Source organism: Cynocephalus volans, chromosome 18, assembly GCF_027409185.1.
Source record: "Cynocephalus volans isolate mCynVol1 chromosome 18, mCynVol1.pri, whole genome shotgun sequence".
Lineage (NCBI taxonomy): Eukaryota > Metazoa > Chordata > Mammalia > Dermoptera > Cynocephalidae > Cynocephalus > Cynocephalus volans.
In genome coordinates, this window is record NC_084477.1 from 17,209,453 (window position 1) to 17,226,268 (window position 16,816).

At 58.2% G+C, this 16,816-nt stretch overlaps 1 protein-coding gene across 3 annotated transcripts in view; it reads right to left on the bottom strand.

Annotated features, from left to right (window-relative positions):
* Window positions 1–442: 442 nt before the first annotated feature.
* Window positions 443–16,816, bottom strand: part of TRIM67 (tripartite motif containing 67) — a 36,714-nt gene continuing 20,340 nt past the window's right edge. For 2 of the 3 annotated variants that reach the window (XM_063082692.1, XM_063082690.1), the window contains 9 exons: window positions 12,567–12,662; window positions 10,757–10,879; window positions 9,756–9,866; window positions 8,470–8,629; window positions 6,578–6,723; window positions 4,534–4,672; window positions 3,283–3,586; window positions 1,099–1,261; window positions 443–508 (listed from right to left, as the gene is read on the bottom strand). In XM_063082692.1, coding sequence (XP_062938762.1) covers window positions 443–508; window positions 1,099–1,261; window positions 3,283–3,586; window positions 4,534–4,672; window positions 6,578–6,723; window positions 8,470–8,629; window positions 9,756–9,866; window positions 10,757–10,879; window positions 12,567–12,662 — 1,308 coding nt within the window. The remainder of the gene's footprint in view (window positions 509–1,098; window positions 1,262–3,282; window positions 3,587–4,533; window positions 4,673–6,577; window positions 6,724–8,469; window positions 8,630–9,755; window positions 9,867–10,756; window positions 10,880–12,566; window positions 12,663–16,816) is intronic. The other variant, XM_063082691.1, reaches the window with a different exon arrangement.

A 16,816-nucleotide genomic window follows, 5' to 3' on the forward strand; every position in this document is an offset into this window, starting at 1 on the left:
AGAAGCAGGACCAGGGTCCCGGCAGGGGGTGACGCTCTCGTGGGATGACCTCGTAGTTCCCTGACCCCGCACTCAGGAGGCCAGTCTCGAAGTCTGCCTTCCCCTCTCTTTCCAAAAAAAGAAGTGCTCTGAGAACAGATGGCAGGAAACATAAACATAAACCCCGAGAGCTTCCTCACTGCCTTCAGAAAGGTCCTTCCCCGTGAGTCTCTGCAGCATCCAGGTGGAGAGAAGGTGAAACACGCCTATTCACACCACGTGGCCTGCAGACCCTTCCAACCCCAAAGGAAATGTGTCTCCATGGCATTCAGGGCCGCTGGGTGGCACCGTGACCTGCTCATCCTGCCCAGGAGGTTGCTGGAGCTCGCGAGGACGGCAGGCTTTCTGCCTGTGAGTGCCTCAGTGGCAGGTCACAGGCCCATGGTGGGGATGCAGCCACGTGCTAGTTACTTGGCAGCTTTGGCCGCCCCAGGCTTGTCGGCACTTCCAATCCTGTGTGCAGGGTGACCTGGAAAAGAAGGCAGGGTGACTGAGGGTGGGGGCAGCACAGGACAGCACGGTGCCACATGCTGCATCCTGTGCCACCTCGAGGCCGTCCCTGCGGCGGCCAGGGCTGCACTGTGTCACTGAGCAGGCCGTGGATGGCATGGTGGGTCTGCGCCTCTTCCTCTCCATGGGAATTACGCAGCCAACCAGGCCAGGTGGCCGCTGGGCTGCAGCAGGTGCCCTGCTGGTTCTCAGGGTGGCGTATCTGGACCCCGCTAGAGAGCAGAGTGGCAGCTCCCATCTCACTCCCATCGCACCCCCTGCCCCTGCCCTTGCCCTGGGCTCTGTTGGTCTCTGTCTCCCTCAGTCCCTAAGCCAAAGGGCTGCCCGGGGGCACTGCTTGTTCCAAGTGAAGGAGTTGGCCCTTATCACGCAGAAGGGACAGCTCTAGGGAATGCCTGTGAGGGGCCGGCCTCAAGCCCTCTGTCTGGGTGTCACTGTGGCCAGCATCCTTGTAGCTGCTGTGCCAGTGGCACTGCAGAGCCGGTGGGTGGGCAGCGGGGAGCAGCCAGCCCGGCTCTGGCCCTGAGGTGCAGAGGGGGCGCGTGGTACCTGCACATTGCGGTTGAGGCTGAGGGCCGGCATGAAGACCCCGTCCACATGGCTGAAGGCCGTGGGGCCCTGCTGCTGCCCATTGATGAAGAAGGTGAGGGTGTGCTTGTTCAGGTCCAGCAGCACGCCCACCGTGGCCCCCTTGCACACGCCACCCTCTGTCCTGGAAAGACAAGCACCAGGAAGATGCATCACCACTCCCAGCCTGGATGTCGCTGACAACTCAAGAGCATGATCTAAAGGGTGCTGGGAGTGCCCCGCCTGGAAAACACAGCCCCGGGGTGGCGGCAGGGCGCTGTGCTCCTGGGCCGTGACCCTTCCGCTGCGGTGCCCGCACCCGTTAGCAGGCCACACATGAAGGTGTGCCCTGGGGGAGCCAGGCCGTCCGACTTCTTCTCTCTGACAGTGGCTGGGACCGCGCAGCAGGGAAGCAGGGGCTGGGTGAGGGCTGCCATGTAAGCGTGGGTAGGGAAGGCACCTTCACCCGCCAAGGAAAAGGACCGACGGTGCCCTTTCTGTTCTAGCCAGGTGCGGCTGCAGAGCTCGATGGTGCTGCAGACACGCAGGCCTTCGGGAAACTTGGGAAGACCCCACCCCATTTCAGCTCCTCTTCCCAGAAGCACCTTCGAGACCCTGACAGGCAGCACCCTGACAGGGGGAGGGACGCTGAGCCTGGAATCAAGTCCTCTGTCCAGGTCACCATCTCCCGTGACCAGCAGTGGGACCTGGGGAATGTGATTGTGCAGCTCTTGGTATAGTGGGGGCATTGCCTTTCGTGGGTGGTGAGACCAGGTGGGGTGAACCCCTAAGTGAGGAGACTCCCCAGGGGGCCTTGGCCGACCCCCCCCTGGTCCCCGGGACTGAGTCCAGCAGACCCTCCCCACCCTTGGCTGAGGGCCACAGTCTCAGCCTGGACCTTGGCTGCTGGCTCTGATCAGGAAACCATGTTTTTCTTCCCTGAGGCATGAGCTGGGGTGTCTGGTGGGGCAGAGAGGGGTGGGTGGGGAGTGGTGGCTGAGAGGACCTGGCAGGACGGGCAGGTGGAAGCGGGCACCAGACCCTGCTGCTGGTGCTGTTCAGACACTGACCACCGGGCAGCGGTAGTGACCAGTCTGAGGCCGGCAGGGCCAGGCAGAGGGTCAGAGTGGCCTACCCCTCCCCCAGGCCTCTGGAGGTGAAAAGGCGGGTAGGGGGGTCCTGAGGGCCCTCAGGCAAGTCCCTGCCCACAGCAGACCTGGCTTCCCTGTGGCAGGAGCCAGGGCCTCCCACTGCGGAGGGTGCAGCCCGAGCTGGGGCCCAGTGGGGTCAGCTCCTGGAGGCTTCTCACCCCTCCTGGCTGGGCAGCCCTGGAAGAAGGCCCCACCACGAGGAGGTGGCTCCAGGTGGCCCTGACTTGCAACACTTCATTTCTGGTTCCTTGGCCAGTGCTGACCTTGGGGGTGCCCCCATCCTTACCCCCTCCCCAGGACAGGTGCAGCACAGAATCTCTGGGGGACAGAAAGATTACGGAGCCTGGGGAGGGGCGCTGCCTCTCCTTGTGTCTGTGAGGAGAGACCAAGGCACCCACAGTGCCTGGAGGAGCCCACCCCACTCTGCCTCCTGCCCATCCTGGACAGGTCTCCTGCGCCCACCATGGTAGCACCACTCGCAGGTCGTACGCCCTGGGCAGACTCGTGCAAGGTGTGCACGCTGGGCCACCCTGCTGAGGGCGATGCCTGGGCTCAGAGCCCACGTGAGGCCAGGCCAGCAGCAGGGGGCACTCCAGGCAGACAATCAGCAAAGGTGACAACATCAGCCCTCGGTGGAGTCCTGGCCACTGTTGTGAGGACACCGGCCCTGGGGGCACCCCTGCTAACACTCTACAGCAGCTCACGTGTAGGTCGACGGTTGCAAAGGAGCACGGAGCAGAACCAGAAGGAAAACCGCGAGCCGAGCCTCCCCACAGCACACCCACCGCGGGGCTTGCCAGGTGACGTTGGGTCTGGCTGGGCTGCTGCTGCTCCTGCCACCATTACACACTCCCACTTGGGCTGCAGGCAAGCAGTCACTTCTATCTGACCAGAGCCAAAGCCACCTGGAAACTGGAGACAAGGCGGCTGGGAGCACCTCCTCCATTCCTGACACCTGGCCCAGGGACTACAGGACCCTCTGGTCTACAGGACCCCCGTTCCCAAAGGCACGCACCTGTTGGTGTGAGAGTTGCAGTGCATGAACCAGCTGCGGTTGTTGTCCACGTACATGGCCCAGGCCTTGTCGTCTTTGCCCAGCATCATGTCCTTGACCACGCTGGCCCTGGCCACCCCGAAGGCGGGGTCGGGATGGTTGTCGTAGCGGTCCACGTGCAGCTCCCAGTAGTGCACGCCCTTGGAGAAGGCGGCCGTGCCCAGCACCACCCGGTCGTCATAGCTGCTGCAGGTGGCTGTCTGGTTGTCGTTGGACAAGACAATGTCCCGGTGCCCAGAGTTGGGGTCAAATGTGAACCAGGCCACTGGAAAGAAAGGAGGCAAGAGGCACAGGGTCAGACGACGGAATTTGGTGGTAGTCTCATGGGCTTAGAGATGAGGGTTCCCTCGTCTCTATTGGGCCACCAGCATCAGCATCGAATGGTCCTCCTGTGTGACCCCCACATGCACACACATGCACACTCCCTGCTCTGTGTTCATCCACCTTCCCAGTCCCCTGAACCCAACCTTGCCAAGGAACACAGACACTCAGCCCCAAAGCCCCAAATCTAGATGCACTTCACGGGGTCCTGGTTTCCAACACCTTCCAAACACTTCCCAAGGAGGAAGCTGTCGCGGGCCCACCTTGTGGGTGGGAGATTTGAGACACACAGAGGTGAAGGGACATGGCCGAGATCACAAAGCCCAATTCTCCCATTTTGCAGCCCATCGGGTGGTGCCCCCTTCTGCTCTCCAAAGCCCCCAGGTTGTGGGAAGCAAGGCCCTTACACTGAAACTGTGACCACAGGCACATGGCCAAGGCTGTCCTTCTGCAGGGCACAGGGTCCTGGGTGGAAAGCTGCAGGTTTCCAGAAAAGCAGCCCTGGCTGTGCCCTTTGACCCCAGTGCCTGCTCCTGTTCCCTCCCCTCCCCTCCCCGCCCCAGAGACCACCCAGTGGGCTGCATCCAAACGCAGACAGTAAATGCAGCGTTCACACTGTCCCTGGAACCAGTGGGGAGTGGGACTCTGCAGCCCGGGCTGGGCCGTGCCTGGTGCAGCAGGACTATCTCTGGAACGTGGTTTTTATTTACATCTCCCTCTTCCATCTCCAGCCACTGACAGTTTTTCCACACCCATGGGATGAAACGTGGGTTGGGCCCGGGGGCCTACGTGTCTCCTTTTCAGAGAAGCCAGCGCGCCCAGTGCTGCCTGGTCACCACAGCTGTCACACAGCTGGTCATCGTGGGATAAGATGACGACCTTGGTGCTCACCGTCGGACGTCTGCAGGACAACGGTCTTACTGTAAGGTCCGACGCCAGAGGAGTTGAAAGCCTTGACCCTGGCGTTGTAGGTGCTGTTGAAGTGGAGGCCATCGATGGTGCATAGGGTCTCCTTCCCGACATACACCTCCTGGAAGACAGCCATGACCCTGGTGAGGCCCCTCCAGCATTTAGACAATTCCTCCTGGTAGCTGGTTCCTGGGGGACATTGACATTAAAAGTGCTGTCGCCCCAACAGAAGTCATTGAATATGGGAAATTAGAGCCAGTCGCGGCTGGGCCGCAGAGCCATGTTGGGCACCAACCCCTTACTCTGGGCTGCCTGGCCCCTCTGCCTGTGGGGGGTGAGGTGTAAGGTCTGCAGCCGGCTGGGACAAATGTCCTGCCACCACCGAGGCAGCCCCGTCAGACAAAACTCTGGAGCCTGGAGGACATCGACCCCCGTCCTTCCCAGCTGAGTAGCATCTTCCGCCCCTTGGCCCCCCTGGAGCTATTTTCCTGGTCTCTCGAGAGGGTGGGACATTACTGCATTGGACCCCAAAGATCCTTTTCTAGGGATTTACTTTGTCCCCCATTCGCCTCAGTTACCCGTGTCTTATCAGCCTCCGGAGCGTGTGGCTTCTGTGTCCTCACACTGTGCTTAGTGTCTGTCCCAAGCTCCTGTCTGCCTGCGTGTTTGGGACTTTGCTCTCATTACTCCAAGCTGTTAGAAGTCACAGCCATGTGTCAGGCGTCGCACAGGGCCTTTTAACCTCCCACAGCCTGGGACTTTGCATATTTTACACACGAGGTCACTCGGAGAAGGTTGGGAGCTTGCCTGAGGTCCCAGCTAAGCCCTGCAGGAGCCACAAGTCACCCCCTGCTCCCGCCACAGCAGCCTCAAGACCCCGGCATGGAGCCCGCTGCGGACAGTGGCCGTGTCTGGGAGAGGAGGGTCCCCGAGAGCACTGAGGCTGCTGCTTTTAGCACCTCGGTGTGGTCTCTGCTTTCTCCCCACTTCAAAACCATGGGCCCTGCTCCTGGTTTCTGGTTGCGTAGCCACGATGCAAATGGGGACCCGCTGTTGCTGGCGCCAGCTGCCTTGTCGCGCTCCCCTAGACAGCCACATCCCCCGCTCCCATCCTCCACAGGGGAGTGTGCGGGTCCTTCCCTGACCCTCACGCGCTTGTATTTTTCAGACAAAATGAAATGGCATGCACACAAATCCCTTTGAGGGACCCTAAAGGAGTGTTGACCTTGGCCAGGCTCAAGCAGGTGCCACTCCCCAGGAGAAGCACCCCAGGGTGGTCCCAGCTGCAGAGGGTGGCCAGCGAGAGCCTTTCTTTGGTCCTCTCGGGGCTGGAAAGGAGGTGGCCTGGGAAGTTCTGGGGTCTGTGCTCCCCGTGTCTGTTCAACCTGAACTTCACTGTGTGAAACCTCATGGTGGGGCTGTGGCAGGTGTCTGGGTTGGGTGGGGGACTGTCACTAGGGGAGTAGAAGATGCATTTCTGGCTCACCAAGAGCCTTCACTGTCCCCATGACTGTCCAGCAGTGGGGACAGGAACAGAGAATGTCATCCTGATTCAACAGCATTTTCTACAAGCCTAGCCCTTGTCGGGGGACGCTTCCTCCTCTGCAGGAACGTGTCCCCCCACCCCGGGGCCAAGCCCAGCCCGGGTGAGTCCACGAGCCAGACCAGACAGGCTGATGAGACCCATCGAGGGGACGTGTCACTGTGTGTGGGGGGCCGAGTGTGCGCTGGGGTGGGCGGGGAAGCAGGCACACGCAGGTGGCACTTGCTCCGAGCTCTCCGCAGTCCCACACTGGCTCAGTCCTCGTGGGAGTCACTGTGGTAGACACTGTGCCTGTGGGCCCTGGGCAGGGAAGCCCCTCTCCCATGGGCCCAGGCTGAACAGCCCTCTTCGGCCTGTGGGGAAGCTCTCTTGGGGTGGGGTCAGGGCTACGGGAGGCCCCACGGGCTGGTCCTGACTCGGGGGCAGTGGGGCCACTCCCCGCCTCTGCATTAGGACCCCTCCCGACAATCAACGAGGCCTCACCCGGAACTGCCCCCCGTCCCCGTCATCCAGCTCCAGGATGTAGCCGTCCACGGGGCTGTGGGTGAAGGGTGGCATCCTCCAGGCCAGCGTGACGCTGTTGTTGTGGGTGCAGCACTTCTCCAGCTGCAGCAGGGGCACGGGCGGCACTGCGGCAGGGACCACACAGTTAGTGCCCCACCCTGCCCCGCCCCACCCCCACCCCTGGGGCTCCCGGCCACTCTGTGGTCACTCCCAGCCGCCCAGGAGTCAGTCTCAAGGTGACTGGGGATGAGGGTGTGCACAGGGGTCCTGGAATCTCAGGGGGCCTGGCAGGTGCCCCCACAGCCTGCAGCCCTAGGGCAGGGCTCCCTCTTTCCCACCCCCAGCCTCCCACCCCGAGAACCCCTATCTTTGACTGTCAGACCCGGGAGGAGCACACGAGGACACATCCCACGTGCTGCCCAGCCCCAGCCAGCCCAGTGGACCCTCTGCACGGCTGTGCAGATGCAAAGACCCAGCTGGACCCTGGGCCGGGAGCTGAAAAGGTCACGGAACACGATGTGGGCACCGGGAAGCAATCTCAGCCTGTTGGACCATTGACCCAAGGAATTAGGGATTTGGATCAATTTTATCACAAGTTCTATTAAGGTGGGAGTGGGAGACTTTATTTTCTAGCTCTATTCAGGCTCAAGAGATTTTAGCAATAGATATAGTGCACTCTGACCTTTTCTAATGGGAAAATTGCAACATTGGTTTTGTGGAAAATACGTATTTCAGTTTGGCTCTGAGACTTAGGGCACCATCGTCTGGATTTTAATGACGGCTCAGTTGGGTGAACCCCCTGCCTCGGTTCTGGATGCGGCCCAGGGCTGGCTGAGCAGAGCCTTGCTCTGGGGCTCAGTTAACGGCATGGAGTCCTCTGTCCAGGCCCTGGCTCCGCAATTCTGCTCTCCTGCCGCCTCCTGAACCCCAGGCCCCCTCCCACCACAGCGGCCCCCCCTCTGCCAGCCTCCTGCTTCTCCTGCTGTCATTCACACCCTGGCAGGTGGCATTTGCAAGCCCCAGCCTAGGTGCAACCGTGTGGGAGAACCTAGTTTAAAACTGGCCACAGGTTCTGCAGGGAGGGACGTCCTAGGTCACAGATTCTGCAGGTGTGGCCCCCAGTGCACAGGAGACCACACAGCTCCTGTCCCCTCCTGAACCTGCCCTGGCATCATGGACAGGCTGCAGGACGGGCTCTGGCTCTGGCCAGCGCCTGCGAATTCCCGAACTGGGGCACGTGACACAGACTTCACCTGAGCCCTGCTGCGGGCTCCCCTGGGCTCCCCGAACTCAGCACCTGCCACCCTTGTGGGTCCTGCTCTCATCTCTGACCTTGCTCTTCTTGACACAGAAGCCTCAGGGCCTGCCTTCCTCGTCTCTCTGCAGCCCGGAATGTTCTTCCCTGAGACGGCTTCTCCCTCCTCCCTCTCCTCCTCCCCCTCCTCCTCTCCCTCCTCCTCTCCTCACAATACACCCCGACATCCCCTGCCTCTCCTTCCTCTGCTTATCTTCATAGTGCCTGCTGCTATCGGCCTCATATTCTGGGTTTGTCTGCACATTGTCTGTTTCCGCCCCTAGAATTTAGGCTCAGTCCTGCAGGGCGTTTGCAGACACGTTCACCGCTGCGTCCCGAGTGCCCAGATGGCGCCTGGCACACGGTTGACACTCCATACGTGTTTCTGCATGCACAAGTGATCCCTGTTCACAAGTGGGGAAGCTCTGGCTCCCACGGCTGGCGGGTGGCTCTGGCATGCCCACCGCCCACTCTGCCACACCCAGGGTGTGACGGGTCTCCCGACAGCACCACGCTGCCCCTCGGACCAGATGCCCCTGAAAGAAGCACCGAGAGCGCGGGGCCGACCGCGGCTCACCCCTACATTTCATCTGGATGAAGTCCAGCTGGTGGATGGCCTGCAGCAGCGGCTCGCTGTCCAAGGTCAGGTCAAACTCTGCAGACACCTTCGGCTCCAGGGCACCCTTGACCCACTGCTCCTGAGACACCTGGACACGCTTGATCAGAGCGTCTGAGATCTTAAGGGGGAGCACAGAGTTTAGGGTTTCAATTCACAAAGGAAAAACCACGCAGCTGGTGGGGAGAGAGGGCTCAGGCCGGGGACGGGCCGTGCTAAGTGCGTGCTCTGAAGACGGGCAGAGATTCAGTGACCCCTGCCCTGCAACACGGGTCGTGTAAAAACGCAACGCATTGTTTCAATCGCATTCTAACAGTGTAACCACGTTTCCCTCTCTCCATGACCCCCAAAGTGTCACCATGTTAAGTGTAAGAAGCCCTTGCTGTCTCAAGAAAGTGAGCCCAACCCTTTCGAGAAGTACCCGATGCTCTTGAGAATCGTGCAAAGCATCCTTCATTATGTCTGTTTCGCCTGATCTCGTATTTGCAACATGGAGCATATAGAGCTTGTCCCCATGTCTGAAGAAAGTGTATCCTGTATCCTCAGAGTTTTGAAGCCCTCCACCCCTGGTGAGTTGTCCTGTAGTTTCTGCTCCAAACTCTGACAGCACCGCCCACGGCTCTGCTCCCCGCTGCGGGACAGCCCTGCACATCAGATGTATCCCTGCACGTGTCCCTGCAGAGCCATGATCCCGTGCACCCTCGTTGGGGAATAAACAAGGGCATTCATCATCCTCCCCACAGACAGAGGCTGAATCACTGCCATGCTCCGGAGAGATGCTCATGACCCCAAGTCAGCCCGAGTGCTGGACACTTGACCCCAGGAGGCTGGGCTGTCCCTGCGGACAGCTGGTCACCGCCAGGCTCGGGGGGCCACATACGGAGGTGACGGGTATGTGGCCCCCCTGCCCCCAGTGCAATCTGTCCAGCTCCCTGCCAGCTCCCTGCCCCCATTGCAATCTGTCCAGCTTGCTTGGCAAAGCCTGTCCTTTCCCATTTGTGGAGAAAACGTGGAAGCCTGGCATTTGGGGCCTGGAGACTTTGCCATTTCATCCCCTTGTTTAATGGGTGATGCAAAATCAGGGTCACAGCTAGTGCGAGCTGGAGCCGAGGTGAGCAGCCAGGTCTTCTGGAGTCAGTGCGCCAAGGAGAACCCACTCAGCTCCACGCCGTGGGAGGGTCTTGCCTAGGCTGGGCTAGCTGGGGGGTGGCGTGGAGCTGCAGGAAGCCCCTCAGGGGCAGGCTCACCTGCAGGAACCCCGAGGGATCGTTTTCCTCGATCGCCTCCAGGCAGTACTCCATCAGCCCCGTGGACTGGCGCAGCTTCAGCGTGCAGTGGTTGATCTGGTCCCAAACCATCTGCCACGGAAAGACTCCTCTGAGCAAGCATCTCCCCAGAGCAAGAGCTGCCGGGCGCAGCGGGGGACAGCCCCAGACGAGCTCCCCACGCGGCTCCGTCCTGTGCTCCACGTCTCCTCTCTACTGGGGAATGAACGGACCCGCTTCCCAAAGAGCGGGGCCACCACACCAATACGGCAAACCCTCTGAACTCTGGACAGTAACGCAGAGAAAGGACAGAATCCGAAACTCTCCATATGACCCGTGCCCGGCGCCTTGTCTCACTTCTGACCTGCCAGGGGTCACGGATGACTCGACAGATGACTGCACTTGTAAACCATGGGTCATCTCAACACTCATCCCTCCTGTCCTTGACACTAAGATCATCTGACTCACTTAGGAAATGTGTCTGTCACAGGTGGAGCTCCCTTCATCAGTGCACCATGTCCCCAGGCACCTGCTGAGTGGGAACTCAGGTGCTGGGAGGGGACAGCCCCGCCTGCCCCGGTGGAAATTGGCTGTATGTATTATTGCTGGCTCCTGAGCACCTGAGAGAGCACCTGGAGAAGGGGACAGAGCTGGAGACATGGGTCATTGTGCTCCACAAGGTGAGAACCAGAGGAGCCCCTCAGATAGAAACAGGAACCTAGAGGAGGTGGGACAGGGTGGGCTTCTGACTTGAGAACAGCAGGACACAGGGCATCTGCCTCGGCTTTGTAGGGACAGCACGGCCTTGACCAGCCTCTGCCCAGTCACGTGAGTGCGACTGAAGCAGCTGGCTCACCCCCTGCTTGCCTCACTTATGCATTCATTCATTCATTCATTCAGCTAATATTTCCCCGGAGCCTCCTGCATGCTGCACCCCACGCTGGGAGCGGAGGACGTCATAGGAGTAAGTGCCAGGCACCAACCTTCAGCTTGTGCTGCCTCTCTTTGGTCACCTTGGTGAGCAGCTTGGCTTTCTGCCGAGTTAGAGCATCGACCAGGGCATCGCACTGGGCGACCAGGCAGGCTTCGTAGTCCAGTCCGTTTTCCTGGGGGGAAGCAGAGAGCTTTAGGGGGAGACGCTGAGAGCTACAGACAAAGAAATATTTCAGAGAAGCTCCTGCCAGAGCTCTCTCTTAATGCCGTGAAGTTGGGAACACGATCAACATGACGGGAGGGGTCCTATGCCTCTCAGCACCTCTATCTACGTACATGTACACGGCAGGACATTCTGTGGTCATGCAAACCTTGTTCATGGAGCATTTTTACTGCCATGGGAAATGCTCACGGGACTCTTGAGAAGGAAAAAATGCAGGATACAAGTTGTGTACAGAAGAATCCCATGCATGTTTTGTGTACGTGCACTTGTGTGTGTGTGCATGTGCGTGGTGTGTGTCTAAAGTCATGGGACAATGCATGTCATAATGTGAGAGTGGTCACCTCAAGTGGTGGGACATTGGTGAACTTCTCTTAGTTCTGTCGGTTTTTTCCTACTTTCCAAAATTTCTGTGACACATACTTTTGCTTTTTGCAATCAGAATAAAGTAAAACAGACAAAAAATAGTGTTTGTGCTGAAGGGTCTGTCTGTCTCAGTTTTTAAAAAAGAATCCTTCTGGGTCTTTAGATCGTGTGGATGCAGACCTCACGCTGTGGGCTGAACTGGGTTCCCTCCAAATCTCTCTCTTGAAGCCCCAACCCCCAGTGCCTCGGAGTGTGACTGTATTTGGAGAGGGGCCTTTAAAGAGATAATTGAGTTAAAGTGAGTTCATGAGGGTGGGCCCTAAACCAGTCTGCCTGGTGTCCTATAAGAAGGGTAGATGAGGGCACAGACACACACAGAGGGACGACCACGTGAGGACACAGGGAGAAGACACCATCTGCAAGCCGAGGAGAGAGGCCTCAGGAGGAGCCCGCCCTGCCGTGCTTGGATCTCGGGCTTCCAGCGTCCAGGGCTGAGAGAGAATAAATATCCGTCGTTCAAGCCCCCCAGGCTGTGGTGTTTTGTTATTCGGCCCCAGCAGGCTAAAACATCTCTTGTGTATGAAACATGGGAAACATCATGACTTTAAACACTCCGTGGCTGAAGTCTGGACTTTAACTTGTTAGGAGGGATGGTTTTTATGGGCTGATTAAGCATTCAGGGGCCCTCAGTCTCTTTTCTCCATCCAGATTTGTGAGTGTTTCATGGGCCCCTCATCTGTCTGAACAGTTTTTCCACGTGTGCACGCTCATCCGGGGGCACACGTGTGTGCACTCGCCCCTGCAGACAGAGCTCCCAGAGGCCAGAGACTGGGCCTCATTGAACTTCGTATCATGTCAGGCTCTGCCTGGGACAGAGCGCAGGTGATCAGTAAATACATTTATTTGGTAAGTGATGCGTTTATATTTTGATCACGTGGGCACATTTGCGTACAAAAGCACATATACAGATACCGCATGGGACGGCATGGCCAGGTGGTGTGTGGGATCGCATCTTTCTAGCTCTCTGTTGCACGGTTCTCTCTAACTGGTGTCATGTAAAATCCCTTTCCCACGTTAGGTGCCACACGTCTCAACAGACTGAGCACGTGGCACCTTCCGCACCAGGCTGCACAGCAGGACACATCAACCTCCTGACGCGCACCACTGAAACACTGCTTGTCACCAGCCTTGCCCCTCGTTGTGATCCTTTGCATATTCTACAAACTTTCTCCCCAGGGTAGCGTCGCCCATCGCCGCAGGGGTGCGGCGCTCACCTGGATCTGCTGCCGGATGTCGTTGAGCTGCACCAGAAACTCCTTCGCTTCTTTGGCCTTATCTGAAACTCCATTCAAGGCCTGGGATAGTTGTGCCTGGAAAAGATGTCACATACTGAAAAGAGAAATCAGGCGCTAAAGGCACACAATCTGCACTTCCCCGTGAATGCTTGTGTTTATAAGAGGGGACAGACGCGATCCTGCATGAGCCGTGTTAATGCACAGAGACCAGCACGGTTGCCCGGTCCCTACAGTGTGTGCTGACTTTCCCAGCAGCCGCTGATGAGTGTTGCTGGTCTACACTCTTCCACCGGGACAGGAAGATAAACAGAGTCCTCAGCCCGACCCAGCCCCTCTTCCGCGGCAGTTCTATCCCTCATCGGTGGATACTTCTGTAAGGACATCAGCCCCCAGGCCAAGCTCCATTCACCCCCCCCCCCACACACACAGTCGCCTTTTGGCCAGCAGTGGTGCGGTCAGCCTGGGGGGCTGAACAGGAAGAGACCTGCAGGGCCTGGAAGTGGACAGGCCCTAGGGACGGGGCATCCTTGAGCACCTTCTACCAGGGACACAGAGGCTCCCGGTGTCTGTCCCCTCCGCCCTCGCACTCCCCACCTGCAGAGTGGGGTGCAGCCAGCTGGGCCCTAGAGGGGGCTTCCGAAGCACGTGGAGCAGTTGTGGGGGCACGAGGGTGGAACTGCCAGCGGAGCCCAGATCTGTGGCCTTGGTCATCATGCTTTTTAGTGAACTGCATGCACACGCAACCGAATTTGTCTTCAAAACCTAGCTATTGAGTAGACGGATGACCTCGATTTTTAACATGACTCTCATTTTTCAAATAAAATGCTGAGGATGGAACTAAACAGGATCAGAAAGCCACCCCCCCATCCATTCTCTTTAGGTCTCTGCTCGGATGTCACCCTGTCAGTGAGGCCTTCCCTCACAACCCTATAAAACAGCCCTCTCCTCCACCCCACCTGAGTCTTCTCCCCAACTTTCATCATCGCTGACCTAGAAGGTCTGTTTACTGTCTGTCTTGTCCCCTACTATGCAAGCCGCCCAGGACAGGGACTTTGCCCGGCTGGCTCACCACCAGGGCCCAGCACCGCAGGGGCACCTGGCTCATGGAGCACTAGGTAAATGTGGGTTGGATGAAAAAACTGATGAATGGATTCTTGAGACCATGCCGATGGCTCTCAGAGCAAGGACTCCGGGCCAGCAGCCTCCGCGTCACCTGCAGAGTTGCAGAAATGCAGTCTCTGGCCCCAGCCCTATCTGCTGGTCAGAAGCTGAGTGGAGCCAGGTGTCTGCTGACCCAGCCCACCAGGGGGTCCTGCTGAAGCGTGAGACCCGCAGGACTGCACAGACGCAGCCTCAGCTGAAACCCCCTAGAGAAGACGGCAAATGGAGCCATGGAGTGGACGAGAAGACGCAGCGAGGTACATGGAAGGAGAGGAAGGGGCCTCAGAACGAGGGGCACCGGCTTTCAAGGGGGCCTGGAGGGGTGGGCTCCATCCTGCTCGGAGAGGGCCAGGAGCCTCCGACCCAGGCTCCACCGAGGTGCTGCTCCCCCGAGAAGCTTCTCCGCAGTCCCCTGGCTGCACCTCTCCTGTCCCCACCTCTGCTGCTGGAGGCTCATCCCCTCCAGAGCCCCCCAGGTGGACCACCCTCCATCCAAGCATCCAGGCTGTGAGACATCCACTAGGACTTAGGGCCACGACAGAAGTGCTGTCCAACACGGTGGCCCCAGCCACGTGCGGCTGATGTGACCGAGGAGCCGGAGTCTGAAGTTCATTTAGTTGAAGTTTCAATGAGCACATGTGGCTGCTGTGCCGGACAGGGCAGGTCTTTACACCCACCCTCAGAGGGGTCCAGGCCTGGGACCACTCAGGCCATCCCTAGATAATCGCACTTGCATGGAGGCTGAGGTGCCGGCCTCTCCTGTACCCTTGACCGACGGGGCATTCAAACTGAGGTTTATCAGTGCTTAGGAAGGGATAGCAACACCCTCCCCAAGGCACCCATCCACAGCATGGGCCACCGAGGCTGTGTCTGTCCCCTATCATCTTGGTCAGCTCAGAGAACCACAGGCTGGGTGGCTCAAAGAGCAGGCGCTTATTTCTCACGGTTCTGGAGGCTGGAAGTCCAAGGTCAGGGTGCAGCAGGGACGGGATCTTCCTGGTTGGGTCTCACGTGGCTCTCCTCGGGGCGTGCATGAGGGAGAGAGCTCTGGAGTCTCCTCTTCTTAGAGGGGCACTGATCCCATCACGGGGCTTGACCCTTATGACCTCGTCTACACCTGACTGCCTCCAAAGGCCCCACCTTCTAACAGCACCACGTTGAGGACTTGGGCTTCAATGTATGAATTTGGGGGGACACGTTCAGTCCACAGTGCCTGCCCAAGGAGGGGCCACCTCCCACTAACCTATACAGTTCTCAAGGAAGACACTTTGTCTTTTGTCTCTGCATTTCCAGCCGGTAGTTCTGCACCAAGGAGGGGCTGAAAAAACACGCCCTGCTGAATACAAAGCAAAACGATTGCTTGACTAGAGGTGCATGCTGAGTGGGACAGATCCCAGCAGACCTGCCACCCGTGCCAGCCCCTTCCTGGAGGAGCCAGTGAGCTCACTCCTGCCTACAGGCCAGGCCAGTGAAGGCCATGCACCCTCTGCCCGGCACCAGGGCCCAGCATGGCTCCACCTGGCCTTGACGCAGCCCAGCCCTTCCAGGGCCTGACGACCTGCTTCCCGCTGGGCCACGAACAGAGTGGTTTTTCAAGGAGACACATGCCTGGCTGAGAGGGGACCAGTCTCAGCTCAGGGACACAGCCTCCAGGGACACAGCCTCGCCACCCGATCCCCTGCCACCGTCTTTGCCCATCGGAAGCGATACTGAGTGCACACTGCCTGGGGCCAGCAGCGTGCTCAGGTGCAAGGCATGGAAGAGCCCTGACGGGCAGCATCCCTTGTCCCATTCTCCACCCCAGGTCCCCTGTGTGTGAAATGACCACAGGTCTCTTCTCCTCCCCCAGGGCTCAGCGTCGTGGAAGCTGACCTGGTGATTCTAGTGGAAAGGCAGCAAAGGTTTTGGAGTGAAGGAGCAATTGATTTCTCTACTGGCAGCGTGCGGGGTCTATCATATTTTTTATATTGTATTTATATTATGTTTTGCATCGGCTTTTTGAGACATGGGCTCCTTTTTTCCACAGGGACTGTATGGGATGTCAGCAGAGGACGCTGAAAATTGTCCCTTTCAGGTCCGAAGGGAGATGGATTGGTCTGTCCTTGTGGACGGGGATTACACAAATTCTTGGAAAGAAAGGAAATATCCAGGCAGGAGATGAAAAATTTTTTTAATGGTTGAGTGGATTTTAACCTGAATCCCAAAGCTGCAGTTTATTTCTTCCTGGTCTTTTAAGGCTAGAATTAGGTTCTTGCAGAGTCTCTGAGTTTAGGTGGACAGAGTAAATCCCACGTGTTTCCACACTGGGTCAAACCAATGGCCAGCCTGGGCCAGCACACCTTCCTGTCATGCTGAGTAACAGGACCCGAGCCTTCCCTCACTCCTTTTCAATTGTTCAGTCTGGATCTGTCATCTATGAATTCATCCAAACCACCCAGGTGGGACCCACCTATATTTTTCATTCATGCAGACTCACCACTCTCATGCTTTCCATGGTCTCTATGGAGAAGCCCCTAAGTCACCTCCTTTTAATCTTGGTCCCTAGGGCCGGCTCGTGGCTCACTTGGGATAGTGTGGTGCTGACAACACCCAGGCCACGGGTTCGGATCCCTATATAGGGATGGCCAGTTGGCTCACTTGGGAGAGTGTCGTGCTGACAACACCAAGTCAAGGGTTAAGATCCCCTTACCGGTCATCTTTAAAAAAAAAAACAAAAAAACTTGGTCCTTGTCCTCTAACATTAGGATGACCTGACAGAAGTACAGAATGCTCGAGACAAAGGACCTTAGAAACGATATAGTCCAGCCTCTCGTGTTACACACAAGGAAGCCGAGCTTCTAGTAAGACGTGGACTCTGTGAAGGAGCGGGCACATGGACTCCCAGCTCTCCAGCAGAGACCCCCATGCACAAGAGCGCTGGGTGGCGGGCCCACGCCTTCCTTTCTGTGAGTTTGTCCGAGACCATGTGGCTAATTAAAAGGTCATTCTTATTTGAAAATAAAAGGGCTGGAAATGGGGGCAAACTGTGGTCCCCCGGCTTGAGGTGCATGAGGGAAAAGACCCCCATT